Here is a 20,962-nt window from a genome sequence, read left to right as displayed (position 1 = left end):
CCTTCTGTGACACTTAACATCCCCCTTCATCCCTGAGTATGCTCATTGGACAAAGGGAGGAAAGTCTATGAATTTATACCTGCAAGATCCCCCAGTAGAGAGTTCTCTATAGAGGTCTGATTCTCAGAAAGAGCCATTTTGATTGTTCATCCAATCAAACTTCACTATCACTGGTACCAAATATAAAGGCACCTGTGCAAGAATTCTTCTACTAAAAGTACCAGCACACATCTCCTGCCCAACACACTCTACACTTCCTTGGTCTGTGGCTTAAGTGTAATACTATCAACTTTGTGTATGTGCCTGAAAAAAAATTAAGTCATTGTTGTCATGGACCCAGGAGAGAGATTTTGCTTCTTTACTACTGTGGAAGTCTTAAAACATGGCCACAAATTCGTTGACACACGTTACATTGACAGGTGAGGTCTGTGTCTCCTCTCCTTGAATGTGAGCGGGCTTGTTTCTGTTTTGAACCAATAGTGTACTGCAAAAGTTTCACTCTGTAATGTTTGAGGCTAGGTCATAAAAGGCTTTCACCTACTTCTCTAAAACACTCCCTTTAGGATCCCTGATACAAAATATAAGAAAGTAAACTACCCGAGACTACTAAACTGAAGATGCCAATTGTAGACATTCGAGTTAATGTCTCATATCAGCTGAATCAGCTTTCCAGCTATCCCCACTGCGAAGTGACAGATAAGGAAAGCCATGCTATACCCTCCCTATCAACCTGTCTGCCAGGTGAATACCACCATGTGGAGCAAAAGAACCACCCAGCTGACCCCTGCCTGAATTCCTGGACCCACAAGATAATGAGATACAAATAAATAGCTCTATGTTTAGCCACTAAGTTTTGGAATAGGTTGTTATGCAAAAATAGATAATTAGAAAAACAAATAGATAATTAGAAAAAACAATTTCTAGTTTCATAAAGGTAACATATGACATATGGCCACCTGGAAGTATTAAGGAAGTCTACCATTGAATAAGTGAACAGGGCACTATTAAAAAATGCAGTATGTACTAAGCCTCTGTACCCAGCTGGGCCCTTGCATAATCAGGCAGCCCCAGGATGGCACAATTGCTGGTGTCAAAGGGGATTGTCCTGCATAAGTGGAAGTGTCAGCAATTTCTCACACAGGTTCCCTAAGGCCACTGCTTTTCACATGTTTGGCCCCAGTTCAGTAGAGGAAAATAATACATGATTCACTAAAATTGGAGTCCAAAGTTTTCCCTTAAGCACATTGGCACTACTGTACCCAGTCTCCTATACCACAAATAGATACTCTGAACCCTTTCTTCTCTCTGACACTCATTGGTTATTATACTATTTTCTGCCAGATCATAGAGCTAAGGAATATAGGAAAAGATCACATTGAGGATTGACTCTTTTTTCTTTTTCATTCTATTTTATTCTTAAACCCCTTAGAAATCTAGCAAATACTCCAAAAGCCCTTTAAAGTAAACTTGGGCTTTAATCTCCTTTCTAATCATGTCATCCATTTTATGAGATCTCTAGAAGAAAAAAAAAAGTCCTACATGCTATCTCAGGGCAGAATGAGCACCATGAGAAGTGAAATTCAAAACATGTTAGTGAGTTAATATAATCAGATTCTGATTAAATGAAGCCCAAATTAACAATGGATAAGGTGTTAAGCAGAATGGAGATGACATTCAGTATAGTAATGAAGGATTGCTCAGGAATCTTTGATTGTAAACAACTTACCAAAAGAAGGCATTCAGGATATGCTGTTTAAAATATTATGGGTCTCTTTAAGTCAATTGTGGCAGTCCTCAGAGATGGACCTTTCTTTTCACATTGCTAACAGAGCCCCCTTCAGAGTCAGAAAGGCACCTAGACAAGCTTCATAAATATATAAGAAGTCTGCAATCCACACATTTAAGGTCCACCTTCTGAGAAACTACAACCTCCCCCAGGGTACTGTTGAGAACATTACAGCTGGAAAGCTCTTCCTCATTACTTCCCTCCACAGTTCATGCCAAAACTTATATTCATTTATGGGGATGACCAGACACTGGAAATTGCCACATTCTAGGGCTTTGAACTTCCTTATGGTTATTCCAAAGCTTATTTTAGACTCTTCCTTTAGAAAGGATGAAGAGCTATTTAACACTTCCCAGATTATCCAGACTGGAGTCCTTTTACCACAGTCCCAGGAAATGGGAGAGGTACAATCAAGCAATGAATTCTTGGCATGGTGTGAAAGGCCCTCATTAAGCCTAACCTCGTCAGCATTCCTGGAATTAAGTGGGAAATAGGGAGCAAACACTCAATACATGATTGAAAAGTTGTGCAGACAAAAGGGCACAACATAATTAAAGACAGAAGAAAATGATTCAGTCATGTGGCAAAGAGCCCAAAAGAAGGGTGAGAAAAACAACATCTCAAAAGATGAATCCTACTTTAATATTTGAAAGCTTTGTTATTGGGTAAATAAAAGAGATCCAGAAACAACTAGTGCTAAAGAGAAATACAGCTGAGCTTTCTACTGGTATCTGAATGAAATGAGGGCGAATGCCTTTGAAAACAACATGGGCATCAGTCCACAAACTCTTTGGGCATTGGAGCATGTTTAGCAGAGTGTGAACTAGCTACGGGGCCATTTATGAGGCTCCAGGGAAACCACCCATTTTGGTCTCTCCTTAGTTTATCTAAAAGAAAGTATTTTAAACTAAGAAAATTTACAAGTCATATTTCCAAAATCAGAATTTTGTGAGTAACAAAGATAACTAAAAACAGTGCTTAAGTAATCAGTATTCTTCCCGTTTATAAAACACTTCCATATTTACTCTATCATTTGAAGTACTTGTAGCAACCATAAGAGGTGAGGATTATTCTCCTCAGTTTATAAATATTAGTAACAAAAAGGAGACCCAGAAAAATAAAGTGATTAGAATGAAATCAGTAAGTTACTTAAGTACCTAATTCCCCTACCTCCAAGGCTTGCCTACAATACTACTTCTCTAGGAGCCTGGACGAAATGGCAGCAGTATTCTGAGAAGCCAGAACCACACTATTGAAAAGGAAGAGGCATTACACATATATGAATTCTTGCTATTGGACAAAATAGCTTGAATAAAACTGAGAAACCAATAGGAAGTCATCAAACAGAGAAAGGGAAGGTAGACCACTTTGACATCCTCTACAGCTGCAGTCCCCAACCCCAGGGCCCCAGACTGGGCATCTGTTAGGAACCATAGAGAAATGCTGGCCAGCCAAAACATGTCACCTGAACTAAGCGTTTTGTAGGATGTGATTAAAATTATCAACCACATTAAAGTACATGCCCTTAACTTACATCTGTCCATGCAGCTCTGTGAGGAGATGGACGCAGAGCACACATGTCCTCTCTTAAACACAGAAGTGAGATGGCTTTCTAAAAGTAGATCACTGGCCAGAGTTTTCAGTTATGAGAGCTGCTCCAGAGATTTCTTTTAGAATAACAGTCACCACTGACAGCACATTTCAGTGACACAGAATGGGTCATAAAACTTGTTTACTTGTATAACATATTCAACCTACTCAACAAACTCAATCTGTCCTTTGCAGGAGAACAACTGTGCTCAAGTTGGCAGATAAAGAGGCTGCCTTCAAAGCCACTGGAATTATGGGAGTGACAAATCAACACTGGGATTTTTGACATGTTTCAAACATTAGCAGAGATTTTGAAAGAGACTGAGCCAGGGCCTTCTTTCTCCCAGCTGCTGCATGATCAACTATCTCAACTTTCAAAACAGTTTGGGCATTATTTCCCAACCACAAAAGACCCCAGAACTGAGAAGGAATGAATCCGCAACCCATCTGAGAATAAGCCAGGTGAATTGACTTCGTCCATGCTAGAAGAGGATCAAGTGTTTGAGATCACAAATGACAGTGGCCTTAAAAGTATGTTTGACACAACTCCAAATTTCCATACCTTCTGGATGAAAGTCAAGGTGGAATATCCTGAGATTGCCACAAAAGCCCTGAAAAGCCTGCTTTTATTTCCAACATCCTATCTTTGTGAAGCAGGGTCTTCTGCAGTGACGGCAACCAAAACGAGATTACAGAGTAGACTGAACATAAGCAATGCACTTAGGGTGTCACTGTCTCCGATCAACCCTAGATGGGACCATTTACTTGCAGAAAAAACAGCTCAGGGATCCCACTGATTATGCATTATGGCAAGGTGTGTAATTATTTCATTATATATTACAATGTAATAATAATAGAAATAAAGTGCACAATAAATGTAATGCACTTGAATCCTCCCAAAACCATCCCTCCCCTCCACCCCGGCCCCATGCAAACATTGTCTTCCATGAAACCAGTCCCTGGTTCCAAAAAGGTTGGGACTGCTGCTCTACGAAGTTCCCACCTTACCCGCAAACCCCTAACAAAAATGAATATTGATCAAATAGGCATTTCCACATTTAAGTCCCTAATAGGTCTGGGGTAGGGCCAAGGACCTGCATTTCTAACTTCCTAGGTGACACTGCTGCTGCTAGTCTAAAGATTACACAAAAAGATTATTTTTAAACTTAAAATAATCACACTTCACAAAAAATTAAATATACAGGCAGAAATCTAATAAAATATGTAAAGGATCTATATAGAGAAACTATACAACTCTGATGAAAGAAACCAAAGACAATCTAAATAGATAAAGAGATAATGCACATTTATGAATAGGAAGAGTCAATATTCTTAAGATGTCAGTTCTTCCCAACTTAATATACAGAGTCAATGCAATCATAATCAAAATCCCAGCAAGTTATTTTGTGGTATTAACAAACTGATTCTAAAGTTTATACCTGACTTCAAGACTTAACACAAAACTATGATAATCAAGACATTATTTGTCTTGATAGACTATTATTCTTGTAAAGAATAGACTATTATATCAATGGAAAAGAAATAGGCCAAATATAGACCTACACCAATATAGTCAACTATCTCTGATAAAGAAAAAAGGGTAATTCAGTGGAGAAAGGATAGTCTCTTCAACAAATAGGGATGGAAAAACTAGATACCCACATGCAAAAAATAAATCTAGATAGCACTCTGGGAGGCAGAGGCGGGTGGATCGTTTGAGCTCAGGAGTTCGAGACCAGCCTGAGCAAGAGCGAGACCCTGTCTCTACTAAAAATAGAAAGAAATTAGCTGGACAACTAAAAATATATATTAAAAAAATTAGCCGGGCATAGTGGCACATGGCTGTAATCCCAGCTACTTGGGAGGCTGAGGCAGGAAGATCGCTTGAGCCCAGGAGTTTGAAGTTGCTCTGAGCTAGGCTGACACCATGGCACTCTAGCCAGGGCAATAAAGTGAGACTGACTCAAAAAATAAATAAATAAATAAATAAATCTAGACTCTACACCCTTCACAAAAATTAAACTCAAAATGGATCAAAGATGTAAATGTAAAATGCAAAAATATAAAACTCCTAGAAAATAACATATTAGAAAATCTAGGTGACCTTAGGTTTGGCAATAACTTTTTAGATACAATACAAAAAACATGCTCCATTAAAGAAAAAATTGATTAGTTGGGCTTCTTTAAAACTAAAAATTTCTGTTCTACAAAACATACTGCTAAGAAAATGAAAAGAGGAGCCATAGGTTGGGAGAAAATCTTTGCAAAACACATATCTGATTAAGGTCTGGCATCGAAAATATATAAAGAACTCTTCAAATTCAACAATAAGAAAATAAAAAAAAAATTTTAAATAAACAAAAGACCTGAACAGATACCTCACCAGAGAAGATATACAGGTGACAACTAAACATATGAAAAGATGCTCTACATCATATGTGATTAGGGAATTGCAAATTACAATAGCAATGAGGTGCCACTACACATCCATGAGAATGGCTAAAATCCCAAACACTGACAAGACCAAATGCTGGTGATGATATGGAATGAACTCCTATTCATTGCTGGTGGGAATACAAAATGATGCAGCCACTTTGGAAGGTAGTTTGGCATAGTAAACATACTCTAAGAACATGAGCCAGCAACTCAACTCTTCATTATTTACCCATGTGTTGAAAACTTACGTCCACCCAAAAAACTATACAGAAACATTCATAGCAGTTTTATTTATAAATGCAGAAACTTGGAAGCAACCTTCAATAGGTGAATGAATAAATAAACTGTGGTATATCCACACAATGGATTATTCAGCTCTAAAAATAAGTGAGATATCAAGTCATGAAAAGACTTAGAGGAACCTTATGTGCATACTGCAAAGTAAAAGACACCAATCTGAAATGGTTACATACTGTATGATTCCTATCATATGACATACTGGAAATTTCAAAACATAGTAAAAAGAAAGATCAGTGGTTGTTATGGTTTTGGTAGTGTAAAAGAGAGAAATACATTGAGCACAAGGGATATTTAGGGCCATGAAACCATTCTGTATGGTGATATTGCAATGATACATGATATCATACATTTGTAAAACTCATAGAATGTGAAACACAAAGAGTGAATCCTAATATAAACTATGAACTTTACTTAATAATACTGTTTCAATATTAACTTATGAATTATAACAAATGTATCACATTTAAAAGACATTAATAATAGGGAAAACTGCATGGGGGGTGGGGAGAAAGGCAATAAGAGATCTCCCTGTACTTTCGACTCAATTTCTCTATAAATTAAAACTGCTCTAAAAATTAAAATCTACAATAGTTTTTAAAAATTCAACTTTAAACATAAGTAACAGCTTTAACATAGATTTCAATAAAATAATCATTTATCTAATATGAATGAATATCTTATTTTTCATAGCAGAGAAACAGAATATTAAATGGATAATTTGGTTAAGAACACTAAAGACCACAATTTCTGTCAATATGTTCAACAACCCAGTTTAATCACCTATAAAATTTTTCACTGAAATAAACAGGGATGGGATTTCTACATTAATTCCTCTTCACCTAATGCCAAACTCACAGGATGGAGGTTTAAGACAGAATAACCAGATCTATTACTTATTTTTACAGCACCAGAAAGCCATGAGATAGAAACTGAAACAGCACAGAATGAATCCAAACATAAAAGACAGGAAAAATCCCCAATATCAGCCATGATCTCAGCTTCAGGCACAGTGTTAGTGACCTACCATCATCATCCTCTCGTTTTCTACTTCATTGAGTAACTCAGCAAATTCCTTGAAGGACTCAGCTGGAAGGAGAGAATAAAAGATAAGGCAAATTAATCATGGTAGTTGATAGACAAGTGGACAGCAATCTGTACAACAGGAAATAGGGACCAATGCCCTAAGCCCACATGGCCACTAGTGGAAGGCATCAAATCTAAGGCCAACATAATAATGTGTTCTGTACCTGTTGAATGTTTCTTTTTTTTCTCTTTTCTTTCCCTTTTTGCTAATCCCCAAACTTGAAGAGTTCTTTCATAGCTAATATTTTATTTAATTCTTACAGCCACTCTCAGGAGTTGCTAGGACTTCTCTCATTTCACAAATAAGCAAATAGATTAGGGAACAAGCAATAGGTTCACCGTGTGAAGAATGGCAGCTATAGCATCCTGAAACTTGTTTAGGTACCTTCTCCACTATTCACCAATCTGAAAGTGTTGCTGTAAGGACTAAATTAGACAGAAAATGTAGAGTTTTAACACATAGTTGACAAAACATTGCCCCTTCACCACCACTTTTCCAACTTTCTACCCTTTTAATGCCAATTCTACCAGTTACTGGCAAGGTGACTGGGCAAGTCACTTATCCATGGACTTCGTTTCTTTATAAAGAAAAGATAAAGTAAACTAAATAGTCTTTAGTGCCACCTCAAATTCCCCAGCTACTCAGCAGAAGCAAGAAGTATATAAGCAACTAGTATTGAATTAAAGAGAACATATTGAAAGCCTGCATAACGAATATATACATGTTAATATTTTTAATCAAAAATAGATTTCCCTTTCTAAGGGAAACAGACAACTAGTCCAGCATTCCTAAGTTTAGGACACAAGACAATGGCATTTCTTTCTTCTGAGGATTAAGTTGCTGCACATATCCAAGGAGCTCACCTTTGAAAATACTGTAAATTAATTCAAAGCTCAACCTTGCCATATAGAAGATAAATGCCGTACTCAGAAAGAGTAAATAGTAAAATATAGCAATGTTCATTGATATTCTGTTCCTAAAACTTTATGCTACAAAAGTAGTCAGTGATTTTTTCTTTTACTCTGGCATTTTTACAGGCAAAATGAGTTTACTTTCACTTCTTGCTTGCACAGAGGCTCAAGTTCAGTCAGAAGTGAGTGATTAGAACCTTCTCAGGTCTTTTATGGACAGGTACAAACTGTGGGCATGTACAATGCCCTACACATGTGCCTGACCTTCTAGACTTCTAAGAATATCTCACAGCTTTTCAAAGCTTTCTAAGAATATCTCACTCTCCACTTTTTCCTTTTAGGTTTATTATTTAGCTTTTTGTTTGCTGTTTTATTCTTTTTGCTGCCTGTGGCTAGATGCAGTACTAAACAAAAGCCACAAATTCCCTGAAGGAAAAATCATTTAAAATGAGCAGGCCCTGAATCAGTTCAAAGAACATAAGCCCTGTAAGTGATATTTCCCAAATTTCAGGTAACTTCACATCCTTTCGGCCCTCTCCAAAGGCTGCTAGAATGGTGGTTTTCATACTTTCCATCATTGTGCAGAGGTTCATTTTCAATGCTACTGTGGAGGTGAAGAAAGGGGAGTAGAACATGGCAAGTTAAAATGTCACAAAGCTTGCTGTTTTCTCCATTATTAATCTATTTTTCCTTAATAAACATGCCTTGTATTGTTGCAATAACTTGGTTAATTTCCAGAGTTCTTAAAAAGTTGATTTTGGAAATTCTTGCCAGTGTTTTTGTTGCTTTTATGAAAGATCAGCTTTTTGGAGGTCCTTTTTCCACCTATGCCAATGAGATAATCTAGACGATCAGAGCTTTTTGATTCTTACTTTCAATCAAGTAGAGCTTCAATAAGCTTCAATAATTGTCAAAACACTTTAAAATTAAGTTGCCAACTGGCCTCCATGGCTCACATCTGTAATCTCAGCACTTTGGGAGGCCAAGGCTGAAGGATCACTTGAGCGAAGGAGTTCCTGAGACCAGCCTGGGTAACAAAGCAAGACCTTATCTCTACAAAAAAATTCAGAAATTAGCCAGGTGAGGTGGTGTGTGCCTGTGATCCTAGCTACTCCAGCAGCTGAGTTGGGAAGATCACATGAGCACAGGAGTTTGAGGCTAGGGTGAGCTATGATCACACCACTGCACTCAAGTCTGGGTTATACAGTGAGACTCTGTCTCAAGAGGAAAAGAAATTAACTTACCAAGTCAAGAAACCCTCATTGCTTGGTGTCTGGACTCTAAAAGGCCCTATGGTATATTTATTTCTTGATCAGAAGACTTCAAAACCCTACTTAGGTATACAGCATCAGGCAAGAAGTACACAGCAATGTCAAGATAGCAAGTGACCAGAAGGCAGAGGCTATATAAAAAGCTAAGACTTTTACACAGATTATGTACCTTTGTTGAACTACCTCATTTTATTCATGAGAAAACTGAGGCCCAGAGATTGGAATTAACTTGTTCCAGGTCACACAACTAGCTAAATAGTCCTGAATAGTCATAAGGGGACCACATTTCAATGTTCTCTCTATAGCTTTAAGAACACAAGTTACATTCAGTCAGAACTGAAGTACCTGTATCACATTCTTTTCTATATCCATCCAATTTCCAAATACCCCCTCCATGGTGTTGTTTTCTTTCCCCAAACTTTCTCATATTCATTCTTCTTTGTGCCTGTCTATAGTGAGTTGAGAAATGTTTCAAGGGCAAAAGCAGAAGGTTTGGGCAATGGCAATTTCTGACTTAGAGTCATGAGGTCCTACAAGACCTCTTAATGATATATTTTTAACCAAATACCATGGATAATTACAGCAGCTTCTGAGAGCAAACCCTGCAAGTGGCTCTCTAGAATTAATGGAGAAAAAATAAGAACCTTTGCAAGATCAGACTGTCCATTAGAGTACTGTGGGAGAAATAATCATTAAAGAACAGGAAGTCATTAAAGAGGAGGCTTTTGCCCTCTCTTCAGATAAGAGGAATGATGACTAAGAAAATTGGCTCAGAAAATGGAGAAAACAGGCCTGCATAATAATCACCAACAACATCATCAACAACATTCCCTTCCCCACCACCACCACAACCAAGCATGATTTAGAAAACTGACTGCACATTCTTCAATAATGTCAACCAGTCCCAGAACATAAAAAAAAGAACCCAGCAAGACTTAATTATCCCTAGAAAATTTCAAGGGAGAAATCACAAAAAGGTCAGAAAAGTGAGAAGGAAAATGAAATAGGATAGATGCTTCTCAGTTCTTGTTTCACTCATCATAACAATTGTAGGGATGAGAAAACTGAGGTTCACCAAAGTCAAGTAAATTTCCTAACACTGTTATGCACTGTCTTCCAAAAGCATTGTAAATTTCCAATTAAAGCTGACAATATGGATCAAAAGGTTTAAAATTCTTTATAATCTTTTACCCAGGAAATTCCGTTCTAGGAAACCATGTCTAAAAAATAAATCCTGAATACAGAGGGATAAAACGTTATATCCAAAAGTAGGCATTCAACATCATTAATAACGATGAATAACTGAAAACTAAAAGTGTCCAATAATTGGAAAATGATTATGTATATCCAGTTAATAAACTATTATTATAGCTATTAAAAAGGAGCATTACACAATATTTTATGAACATAGCAAAATGCCTGTGGTGTCACATTATATTAAAAAAGCAGAATACAAAAACTGGTATGGGAAAAACGTACATATGATTACAACTATGTACAGAAAATTTAGCTTTAGACTAAAAAGAGGGCAGGAAGTTAATACATCAAAATAATTGTAGTCATTTGTAGAAAGCATAACTGTATAAACTTTTAAGAGTCAAGATGAACTGATTTAAAATCTCACTTAAGGTATGTGGCCCTGAACAAGCTTCTTAACCTCCCTTAGCCTCAGTCTACCTCCTTAAAATGGCACTAATGTGTTCAAATACATTTGAGAAATAGTACACATAATAATTCGTTTTCCTTCTCCAACTCTTGAGGGGAAAAAAATTGCTCTAAGAATTAGATAATGTATGCAAAGTATTTTGTACATGGTGAGTGCTCAGCAAATGACAGCTAATAATATTCTTTTTTCTGTTTTCCATATTTTTATAATAATACAGTACATTTGTTATGATTGCAAAGATACTGATAAACTAAATTTTTAATTTTTTAAAAAGCAAATATCCTAAGATTATATAACTAATAAATGGACAGGACAGAGTCTGAACTCAGGTCCAGGCAAATGTAAGACCATGTGACTAAATCCTACTATCTCCCTATGAAGAAATATTTGCCAAGGTGTTAGAAGAGTTATTACTGTGGCTATATGGTGAAAGGGACAGACTAGAGGGAAGAGCTCAAAGGGAAAGATTACTGGAGTCAGTGAGACCTTTGCAAGAGAGATCTTTATGATGAAGAAGGAGTGAACAGCAGACAGGCTTGAAACCTGGGTATGTCAAAGGATGCTCCTAAGAAACTGACATTCACTTTATTCAATCTCAACACCAGTATGCAGGGATGTCCTGGGATCATTTTGTACCACTTACTTGACCCTGGTTGGCACCTAACCAGCAGTTACTCTCCAGATCAGTCACATGGGAAATATGGCAGAAGGGTACAAAAAGTCCACATGAATACAACAGGGTGAGACTGATGACTAGCAGTCTCCTCACTCTGCGTGGACACCATCTTCGGTCACATGCTTCTGTGGGACCTCACAGGGCCTGAGAGCTTTGAAAGCACTCTGAGTTATGCCCTGCTTTGTGAATCCTAGACCACTGACAATGTGGAACTGAGCAACGGCCTCCAGAAAAGCATCTAGTGTTAAGAAATCCCTCACCGTTTTGTGTTCTGAAAAATGGCTACACTGCAAAAGACCACCATTCCCTCACACATGAGACCCATCCCCAACCTTTCTCACCACTCTCATAAGACTTCTTTACCTTGCCTATATAACACCCAAAGATGCCTTCCTTTCCTTTGAGATGTTCCTCAGTAATGAAGGCTCTCCCTATGGTAACGGCCTAAACACAATCACATCCTTAATTGTCCAATGCATAGTTTTGGTGCTTTTGATTTAATCATCTCAGTTGGATAGGAAGCATTGTCAAAAAAAGATGTTTACACTTTCCTAAATTAAATAAGTAAAATATTATTAATATACATATTTCAGAAATTATATATTATATAGGAAGTTCTTAAAGAATCATCAATGTACTCGCTATCTCACCTAATACTAGACAAACATATAGTGTTATCAGTCTTAATATCAGCTATTTTTTAAATGTTTGTTAACTTGGTGTAACTTTGTTTTTTAATTTGGAATTTACTATATCTGAAGATTTTTTCTTTATAAATATTGTATTCATTCATGTTATAAATTAAATGTAATATCTCTGGTATTACTCTTCTTTAAAAACGGGGTAAATTGTTTTTTTTTTTGTTTTTTTTTTTTTTGAGACAGAGTCTCACTCTGTTGCCCAGGCTAGAGTGAGTGCCGTGGCATCAGCCTAGCTCACAGCAACCTCAAACTCCTGAGCTCAAGCGATCCTCCTGTCTCAGCCTCCCAAGTAGCTGGGACTACAGGCATGCACCACCATGCCCGGCTAATTTTTTCTATATCTATTTTTAGCTGTCCATATAATTTCTTTCTATTTTTAGTAGAGATGGGGTCTCGTTCTTGCTCAGGCTGGTCTCGAACTCCTGAGCTCAAACGATCCGCCCACCTCGGCCTCCCAGAGTGCTAGGATTACAGGCGTGAGCCACCGCGCCCGGCCTGGTAAATTGTTATGTTTATAGATGTCCGATTAAAATTTTTTGGACTGACATTTCTCTTGTTCTGTATGTCCCTGAAACCACATGTCCTTTTCAGTTACATCATTATTCTTATAATGAAACTTCATCAGAACTTCCATTCTTGAAAATGATCACTAGTAACTTAGCCACAGCCATTTTAAGTCTTTTCTCATCTACAGTTTATGTTTAAATCTAATGCTTCTCTGTATGCATTTACAATTAGCTATAGGCCAGACTGCTTCATTTTTAACAAGAGGAACTTGTTCAGAACCCCATGGAAGAGGACAACTACAACAGGTAGTTTTGTGTACAGGCTTCTGAAGACATCTGATGAAGAACTTTATGACCATATCAGTGAATCAGTATGGATTTTGAGAACTCTAATCAGCAATCAGCTGGGTTCATAAGACTGCTAATTCAACATAAGCAGAAAAGAATTACATAGTACTGAAAGAACTGATGAAAAATGATTGGGGGTTTTGTTTGGAGTATTACTGATGATTTAATTTTCCATTGTTTGGATACACACAGAACCAATTTCCTTTATTATGAAAGCTACCTATACCTCATACCAGTTACTAAATTATCTTTGTAAACTGAAATCAAACATTCATAAATGATAGTCTCTCTTCCAAATCCCCTCCAGGATTCAGAAACTCTTACTAAATATTCTTATTTCCATGGCAATGTAAGTATTAATATTTTCATAGGCTTAATAAGAATATGTCCTCTTTGTTACAAAGATGGGATTAGAAACACTTATTAAACAACCAAGGCCTCCCCTAGAATGACATATCTGAAAATGATGCTAATTAGATATCACCACTTTTAAGGAACTACAGTTGACAATATGGATCCAATGTATACAAAGCCCTCTTGGGAAAATTGGCCTGCTATCTCCCTTACAGAGTTCCCAGCCTTATAGGTAAGGATAGTATCCTTCCTGTCAGGTCCAGAAACCTTACGATATTTTGGAAACCTTGAGAAGAGCTCAATTCACCGAAACTTACACATACCAGTTTCTGAGGCTGAGGAGATTTTTCAAAACCCAATGTGAGATTCCCTATGAAAACTTTCAGCAAAGCAAACTTATAAAGACCCATGTGTATAGCCTCTTGGTGGGAATGTAAATTAGTAAAACCTCTATGGAAATCAGTATGGAGATTTCTGAAAGAACTCAAAGTAGATACACAACGAGGTCCTACCATCCCACTATTGGATATCTTACCAAAAGAAAAGAAATCATTCTATCAAAAAGGTACCTACATTCACATGCTTATGATAGAAAAATTCACAATGCAAAAATATGAAATAAAATTAACTGCCGATCAACCAATCAGTAGATTAAGAAAATATGGTGTGTATACATATATATATATAAATATGACATGAAGCACTACTCACCCAAAAGAAATAATGAAATCATGTCTTCTGCACCAACATGAATACAACTAGAGATCATTTTCTTTAAGAGAATTAACTCGAGAACAGAAAAATAAAGGCCGCATATTTTCACTTATAAGCTGGAGCGCTATGGCTGCACAAAAACACACACAGTGGTATAATGGACATTGGTGACTCAAAAGAGGGGAAGATGGGCGACGTGAAGGGTGAAAACTTACCTACTGGGTACAACGTGCACTATCTGGGTGATGGGAACACTTGAAGCCCAGACTTCACCACTACACAATATACACATGTAAATGGAATTCCACTTGTATCCCCTAAATCTATTGACATAGGACGCCAGGACGCAGGTGCCTGCCGCTTGGCAGCCAGGCAGCGCCTGTGCAGAGCGGGGCCTCAGCGGGGCACTCCGGCCTCTACCTTTGGTTGGCCGCAACCAATCAGGCCCCGAAGCCGGAGGGGCGGGGCCTCGCTGGGGCACCGCGTGCTACGCTACACACACGACACTCCCGGGCGCCATCTTGCACCTGCTGCGGAGCTGTCGTCGAGAAGATGTCAGAGAAGTTAGTCGAGAAGAAGTTAGTCGAGAAGAAGTTAGTCGAGAAGAAGTCGGAGATGGAGAGCAAGGCAGCAGCCGCTATCCTGCCGCCACCTCTGCAGGTAGCCGTGGTGTGCTCCAACAACCAGAATCGGAGCATGGAGGCGCACAACATCCTCAGCAAACGAGGATTCAACATTCGGTCCTTCGGAACAGCGAATCGTGTGAGGCTTCCAGGACCATCACCTGACAAGCCAAATGTTTATGACTTCAAAACCACGTATGATGAGATGTACAACGATCTTGTTAGGAAAGACAAAAGACTCTATACATGGAATGGCATTTTGTATATGTTGGCCAGAAATAAGAGAATCAAGCCTCGGCCAGAGAGGTTCCAGGACTGCAAAGATCAGTTTGACCTGATCTTCACTTGTGAAGAGAGAATCTACGACCAGGTGGTGGAAGATCTGAATTCCAGAGAACAGGAGACCTGCAAGCCAGTGCACGTGGTCAATGTGGATATCCCAGACAACCAGGAAGAGGCCACCCTCGGGGCGTTCCTCATCTGTGAGCTGTGCCAGTGTATCCATCGCTTGGAAGACGTGGATAACGACATCAGTCAGCTGCTGCTGAAGTTCGAGAAGAAGAGTGGCAGGGCCTTCCTGCACACGGTGTGCTTCTACTGAAGCCCATGCCCACCTGCCCTCTGGAAGCCGTCTTTCTGGGACTCCTTTCCTTAATGCTTTTCTTTGTTAATGCTTTTCCTTCTGATGTTTGTTTTTACTTTTAGGTATTCTGCGGGTGGACAATAGTGTTACCCAATTAACTGTACGTATGAAATGACAAGATATGCATAGATGCCACGTTAAAAATAATCAACTTTTTCTAGCCCACCGTTACTTCTGAGTGGGATATGAATTGTAAAGCTTTTCTCTTTAACAAAAAGGAAAAACAATGGATTATACTGCATTTCTCATGCCATCCCTGTATCCTCAGTTGTGCCCATCTCTTTCCCTTCCCTCCACCCCTAACTAGGTAGACTGTACAGATATCTGAATAAAGCAACCAGTGTTATCTTATTGGGAAAGAACCTAGAATCATCCAATAAATAGATGCTGCTGGTCAAAAAGAAATCTATTGAAATTAAAAAATAAATAAAGGTTTGTTTTTTTTTTAAAGACCCATATGGTGATTTGTCATCCTTGCCGTAACTATGTAAGTAAATCAGACCATATGTAGTAAGACCGGCTTTATTTTATTTTTTTATCGAGAATAATTTTTCTTTGAGATTAACTTTAATCAAAAGAAGAGGATTTCATTGTGTTTCACTGGAGAACAATGCATTTTCATAGCACACCCTTTTTGGTTATCAGAGTTATCCCCTATCCCTTTGTCTTTCAGCTATTTTTCACCTCCTTTTTAATTGTCGGTAACCAGTGAAGGTACAAACTTATCTGGTTGAGATGTAATTCACTTCCTCTTGTTCCCTGGTAAATTGGACTGGATCCTGTTACTTTGTCCAAATTAGACATTACTTACTAAATTTTCTATTCTTCCCATTTCCTTCAGTATCTGGCTACAATCTTCCAAATTAACACTTCCAATTTTCCCTTCCTAGCCGAAGTAGAATCATAGAGAACTAAAATGTGAATGCCCAGATCCCTGTAGGGACTCCAGATTGTCTTTTATTTGCTCTTTTCCTCCAAGATCTAAAAAATAAAAATAAAAATAAAATAAAATTCTGTAAACTAAAGTCTAACAACTTGACATAAACCTCCAAGGGCATGCCACCACAGCAGACCATGCATTGGGCTAGAATGTCCCCAGAAAAGCCATTGCCTGAACTAAGAAAGTCTGGAAAAATATTCAGTTCATGCATGACCTCACTATGTTGCCCAGGCTGTTCTCGAACTCCTGAGCTCAAGCAATCCTCCCACCTCAACCTCCCAGAGTGCTACACCTGACTCTTTAACACAACCTTTTATATTAATATTTTCCTATTTCACTTTAGCCATCTTTCTTTTAAGATGCCTCAGCTACAAGACCCTAAAACAATTAATCTTTGCCATCACCTCTCAACAGACGGGTCAACTAGCTTTACAGAACATCACCAACAAGAATCCTCAATAGACTAACTTCTTAGATCCTTGTTCATACCAATCAAGAGGTTTATGGTCTGCCGTCAATTGTTCAGCAATGAATAATATTCACATTGAACTAAAGTTGGGGGATGGTGCTGACAATGTTGAACTTTATGTCAAGGCTTACCTCCCAGAAATCAGTAATAGATGCCTGATGGAACTTTCTATCTGCAAGTTTGACCTTACATCAATCTTTATGGTCCACAAAGTAGTTTCTTCAAATATGTTAGGATGACTGGAGTAGACATATTAATTTAAACTCTGAGATTTAGAAACACTGATTTCCCCTCCCCCAGGCATAAAAAAAAAAAAAAAAAAAAAACCTGCCAAAACCTGATGGGTGCCACCTTCTAGAGAAGATACAGAAAGCCAAATGGACAGAATAAAGGATGGTGTTACCAGAGTTCACCTCATGCATTCACCAGCTCTGGAGATGGCAAGACTGAAATTCAAGGTTAAAATGACACTCTCCAATGAACCCCACCAAATAATCCCCCAGGTTTTTAAGGTTAAGGAAATATGCCTGAGTTCTCCTTCATGATTTCTTCCCATCTGTGTATTACTCCTGATAAGCTGCATGCAACATGGACAGAACTAGAGGTCATTATCTTTAAGTGAATTTAAGTGAATTAACCCAAGATCAGAAAAACAAAGCCGCATATTTTCACTTATAAGCTGGAGCGCTATGGCTGCACAAAAACACACACAGTGGTATAATGGACATTGGTGACTCAAAAGAGGGGAAGATGGGCGACGTGAAGGGTGAAAACTTACCTACTGGGTACAACGTGCACTATCTGGGTGATGGGAACACTTGAAGCCCAGACTTCACCACTACACAATATACACATGTAAATGGAATTCCACTTGTATCCCCTAAATCTATTGACATAGGACGCCAGGACGCAGGTGCCTGCCGCTTGGCAGCCAGGCAGCGCCTGTGCAGAGCGGGGCCTCAGCGGGGCACTCCGGCCTCTACCTTTGGTTGGCCGCAACCAATCAGGCCCCGAAGCCGGAGGGGCGGGGCCTCGCTGGGGCACCGCGTGCTACGCTACACACACGACACTCCCGGGCGCCATCTTGCACCTGCTGCGGAGCTGTCGTCGAGAAGATGTCAGAGAAGTTAGTCGAGAAGAAGTTAGTCGAGAAGAAGTTAGTCGAGAAGAAGTTAGTCGAGAAGAAGTCGGAGATGGAGAGCAAGGCAGCAGCCGCTATCCTGCCGCCACCTCTGCAGGTAGCCGTGGTGTGCTCCAACAACCAGAATCGGAGCATGGAGGCGCACAACATCCTCAGCAAACGAGGATTCAACATTCGGTCCTTCGGAACAGCGAATCGTGTGAGGCTTCCAGGACCATCACCTGACAAGCCAAATGTTTATGACTTCAAAACCACGTATGATGAGATGTACAACGATCTTGTTAGGAAAGACAAAAGACTCTATACATGGAATGGCATTTTGTATATGTTGGCCAGAAATAAGAGAATCAAGCCTCGGCCAGAGAGGTTCCAGGACTGCAAAGATCAGTTTGACCTGATCTTCACTTGTGAAGAGAGAATCTACGACCAGGTGGTGGAAGATCTGAATTCCAGAGAACAGGAGACCTGCAAGCCAGTGCACGTGGTCAATGTGGATATCCCAGACAACCAGGAAGAGGCCACCCTCGGGGCGTTCCTCATCTGTGAGCTGTGCCAGTGTATCCATCGCTTGGAAGACGTGGATAACGACATCAGTCAGCTGCTGCTGAAGTTCGAGAAGAAGAGTGGCAGGGCCTTCCTGCACACGGTGTGCTTCTACTGAAGCCCATGCCCACCTGCCCTCCGGAAGCCGTCTTTCTGGGACTCCTTTCCTTAATGCTTTTCTTTGTTAATGCTTTTCCTTCTGATGTTTGTTTTTACTTTTAGGTATTCTGCGGGTGGACAATAGTGTTACCCAATTAACTGTACGTATGAAATGACAAGATATGCATAGATGCCACGTTAAAAATAATCAACTTTTTCTAGCCCACCGTTACTTCTGAGTGGGATATGAATTGTAAAGCTTTTCTCTTTAATAAAAAGGAAAAACAATGGATTATACTGCATTTCTCATGCCATCCCTGTATCCTCAGTTGTGCCCATCTCTTTCCCTTCCCTCCACCCCTAACTAGGTAGACTGTACAGATATCTGAATAAAGCAACCAGTGTTATCTTATTGGGAAAGAACCTAGAATCATCCATAAATAGATGCTGCTGGTCAAAAAGAAATCTATTGAAATTAAAAAATAAATAAAGGTTTGTTTTTTTTTTAAAGACCCATATGGTGATTTGTCATCCTTGCTGTAACTATGTAAGTAAATCAGACCATATGTAGTAAGACCGGCCTTATTTTATTTTTTTATTGAGAATAATTTTTCTTTGAGATTAACTTTAATCAAACGAAGAGGATTTCGTTGTGTTTCACTGGAGAACAATGCATTTTCATAGCACACCCTTTTTGGTTATCAGAGTTATCCCCTATCCATTTGTCTTTCAGCTATTTTTCACCTCCTTTTTAATTGTCGGTAACCAGTGAAGGTACAAACTTATCTGGTTGAGATGTAATTCACTTCCTCTTGTTCCCTGGTAAATTGGACTGGATCCTGTTACTTTGTCCAAATTAGACATTACTTACTAAATTTTCTATTCTTCCCATTTCCTTCAGTATCTGGCTACAATCCTCCAAATTAACACTTCCAATTTTCCCTTCCTAGCCGAAGTAGAATCATAGAGAACTAAAATGTGAATGCCCAGATCCCTGTAGGGACTCCAGATTGTCTTTTATTTGCTCTTTTCCTCCAAGATCTAAAAAATAAAAATAAAAATAAAATAAAATTCTGTAAACTAAAGTCTAACAACTTGACATAAACCTCCAAGGGCATGCCACCACAGCAGACCATGCATTGGGCTAGAATGTCCCCAGAAAAGCCATTGCCTGAACTAAGAAAGTCTGGAAAAATATTCAGTTCATGCATGACCTCACTATGTTGCCCAGGCTGTTCTCGAACTCCTGAGCTCAAGCAATCCTCCCACCTCAACCTCCCAGAGTGCTACACCTGACTCTTTAACACAACCTTTTATATTAATATTTTCCTATTTCACTTTAGCCATCTTTCTTTTAAGATGCCTCAGCTACAAGACCCTAAAACGATTAATCTTTGCCATCACCTCTCAACAGACGGGTCAACTAGCTTTACAGAACATCACCAACAAGAATCCTCAATAGACTAACTTCTTAGATCCTTGTCATACCAATCAAGAGGTTTATGGTCTGCCGTCAATTGTTCAGCAATGAATAATATTCACATTGAACTAAAGTTGGGGGATGGTGCTGACAATGTTGAACTTTATGTCAAGGCTTACCTCCCAGAAATCAGTAATAGACGCCTGATGGAACTTTCTATCTGCAAGTTTGACCTTACATCAATCTTTATGGTCCACAAAGTAGTTTCTTCAAATATGTTAGGATGACTGGAGTAGACATATTAATTTAAACTCTGAGATTTAGAAACACTGCTTTTCCCTCCCCCAGGCATAAAAAAAAAAAAACCTGCCAAAACCTGATGGGTGCCACCTTCTAGAGAAGATACAGAAAGCCAAATGGACAGAAGAAAGGATGGTGTTACCAGAGTTCACCTCATGCATTCACCAGCTCTGGAGATGGCAAGACTGAAATTCAAGGTTAAAATGACACTCTCCAATGAACCCGACCAAATAATCCCCCAGGTTTTTAAGGTTAAGGAAATATGCCTGAGTTCTCCTTCATGATTTCTTCCCATCTGTGTATTCTCCTGGTAAGCTGTAGGATACAACGCAAATTCTTTCATGAAGGATCTGAGGCTCTTCACTTATCTAAACTGGTGTCACAAACTCACTGGCTGCCTATATGTGCCCAACATGTTTTATTTGGCCTGGACGGTGTTTT

The 20,962-nt window shown here is 38.9% G+C and overlaps 1 protein-coding gene and 2 pseudogenes across 1 annotated transcript in view; 2 read left to right on the top strand and 1 right to left on the bottom strand.

Moving 5' to 3' along the window:
• OPHN1 (oligophrenin 1) overlaps nucleotides 1–20,962 on the bottom strand; it is a 310,055-nt gene that overhangs the window by 166,624 nt on the left and 122,469 nt on the right. Inside the window, exon 3 of the mRNA XM_069463584.1 lies at nucleotides 7,137–7,198. Coding sequence (XP_069319685.1) covers nucleotides 7,137–7,198 — 62 coding nt within the window. The remainder of the gene's footprint in view (nucleotides 1–7,136; nucleotides 7,199–20,962) is intronic.
• Nucleotides 14,959–15,567, top strand: LOC138378358 (RNA polymerase II subunit A C-terminal domain phosphatase SSU72 pseudogene; annotated as a pseudogene).
• On the top strand, nucleotides 17,739–18,820 carry LOC138378356 (RNA polymerase II subunit A C-terminal domain phosphatase SSU72 pseudogene; annotated as a pseudogene).

Source organism: Eulemur rufifrons, chromosome 30, assembly GCF_041146395.1.
Source record: "Eulemur rufifrons isolate Redbay chromosome 30, OSU_ERuf_1, whole genome shotgun sequence".
In the NCBI taxonomy this organism is placed as follows: domain Eukaryota; kingdom Metazoa; phylum Chordata; class Mammalia; order Primates; family Lemuridae; genus Eulemur; species Eulemur rufifrons.
Note: the sequence above shows the minus strand (reverse complement) of the source record. Positions and strands in the feature narration are given on the sequence as shown.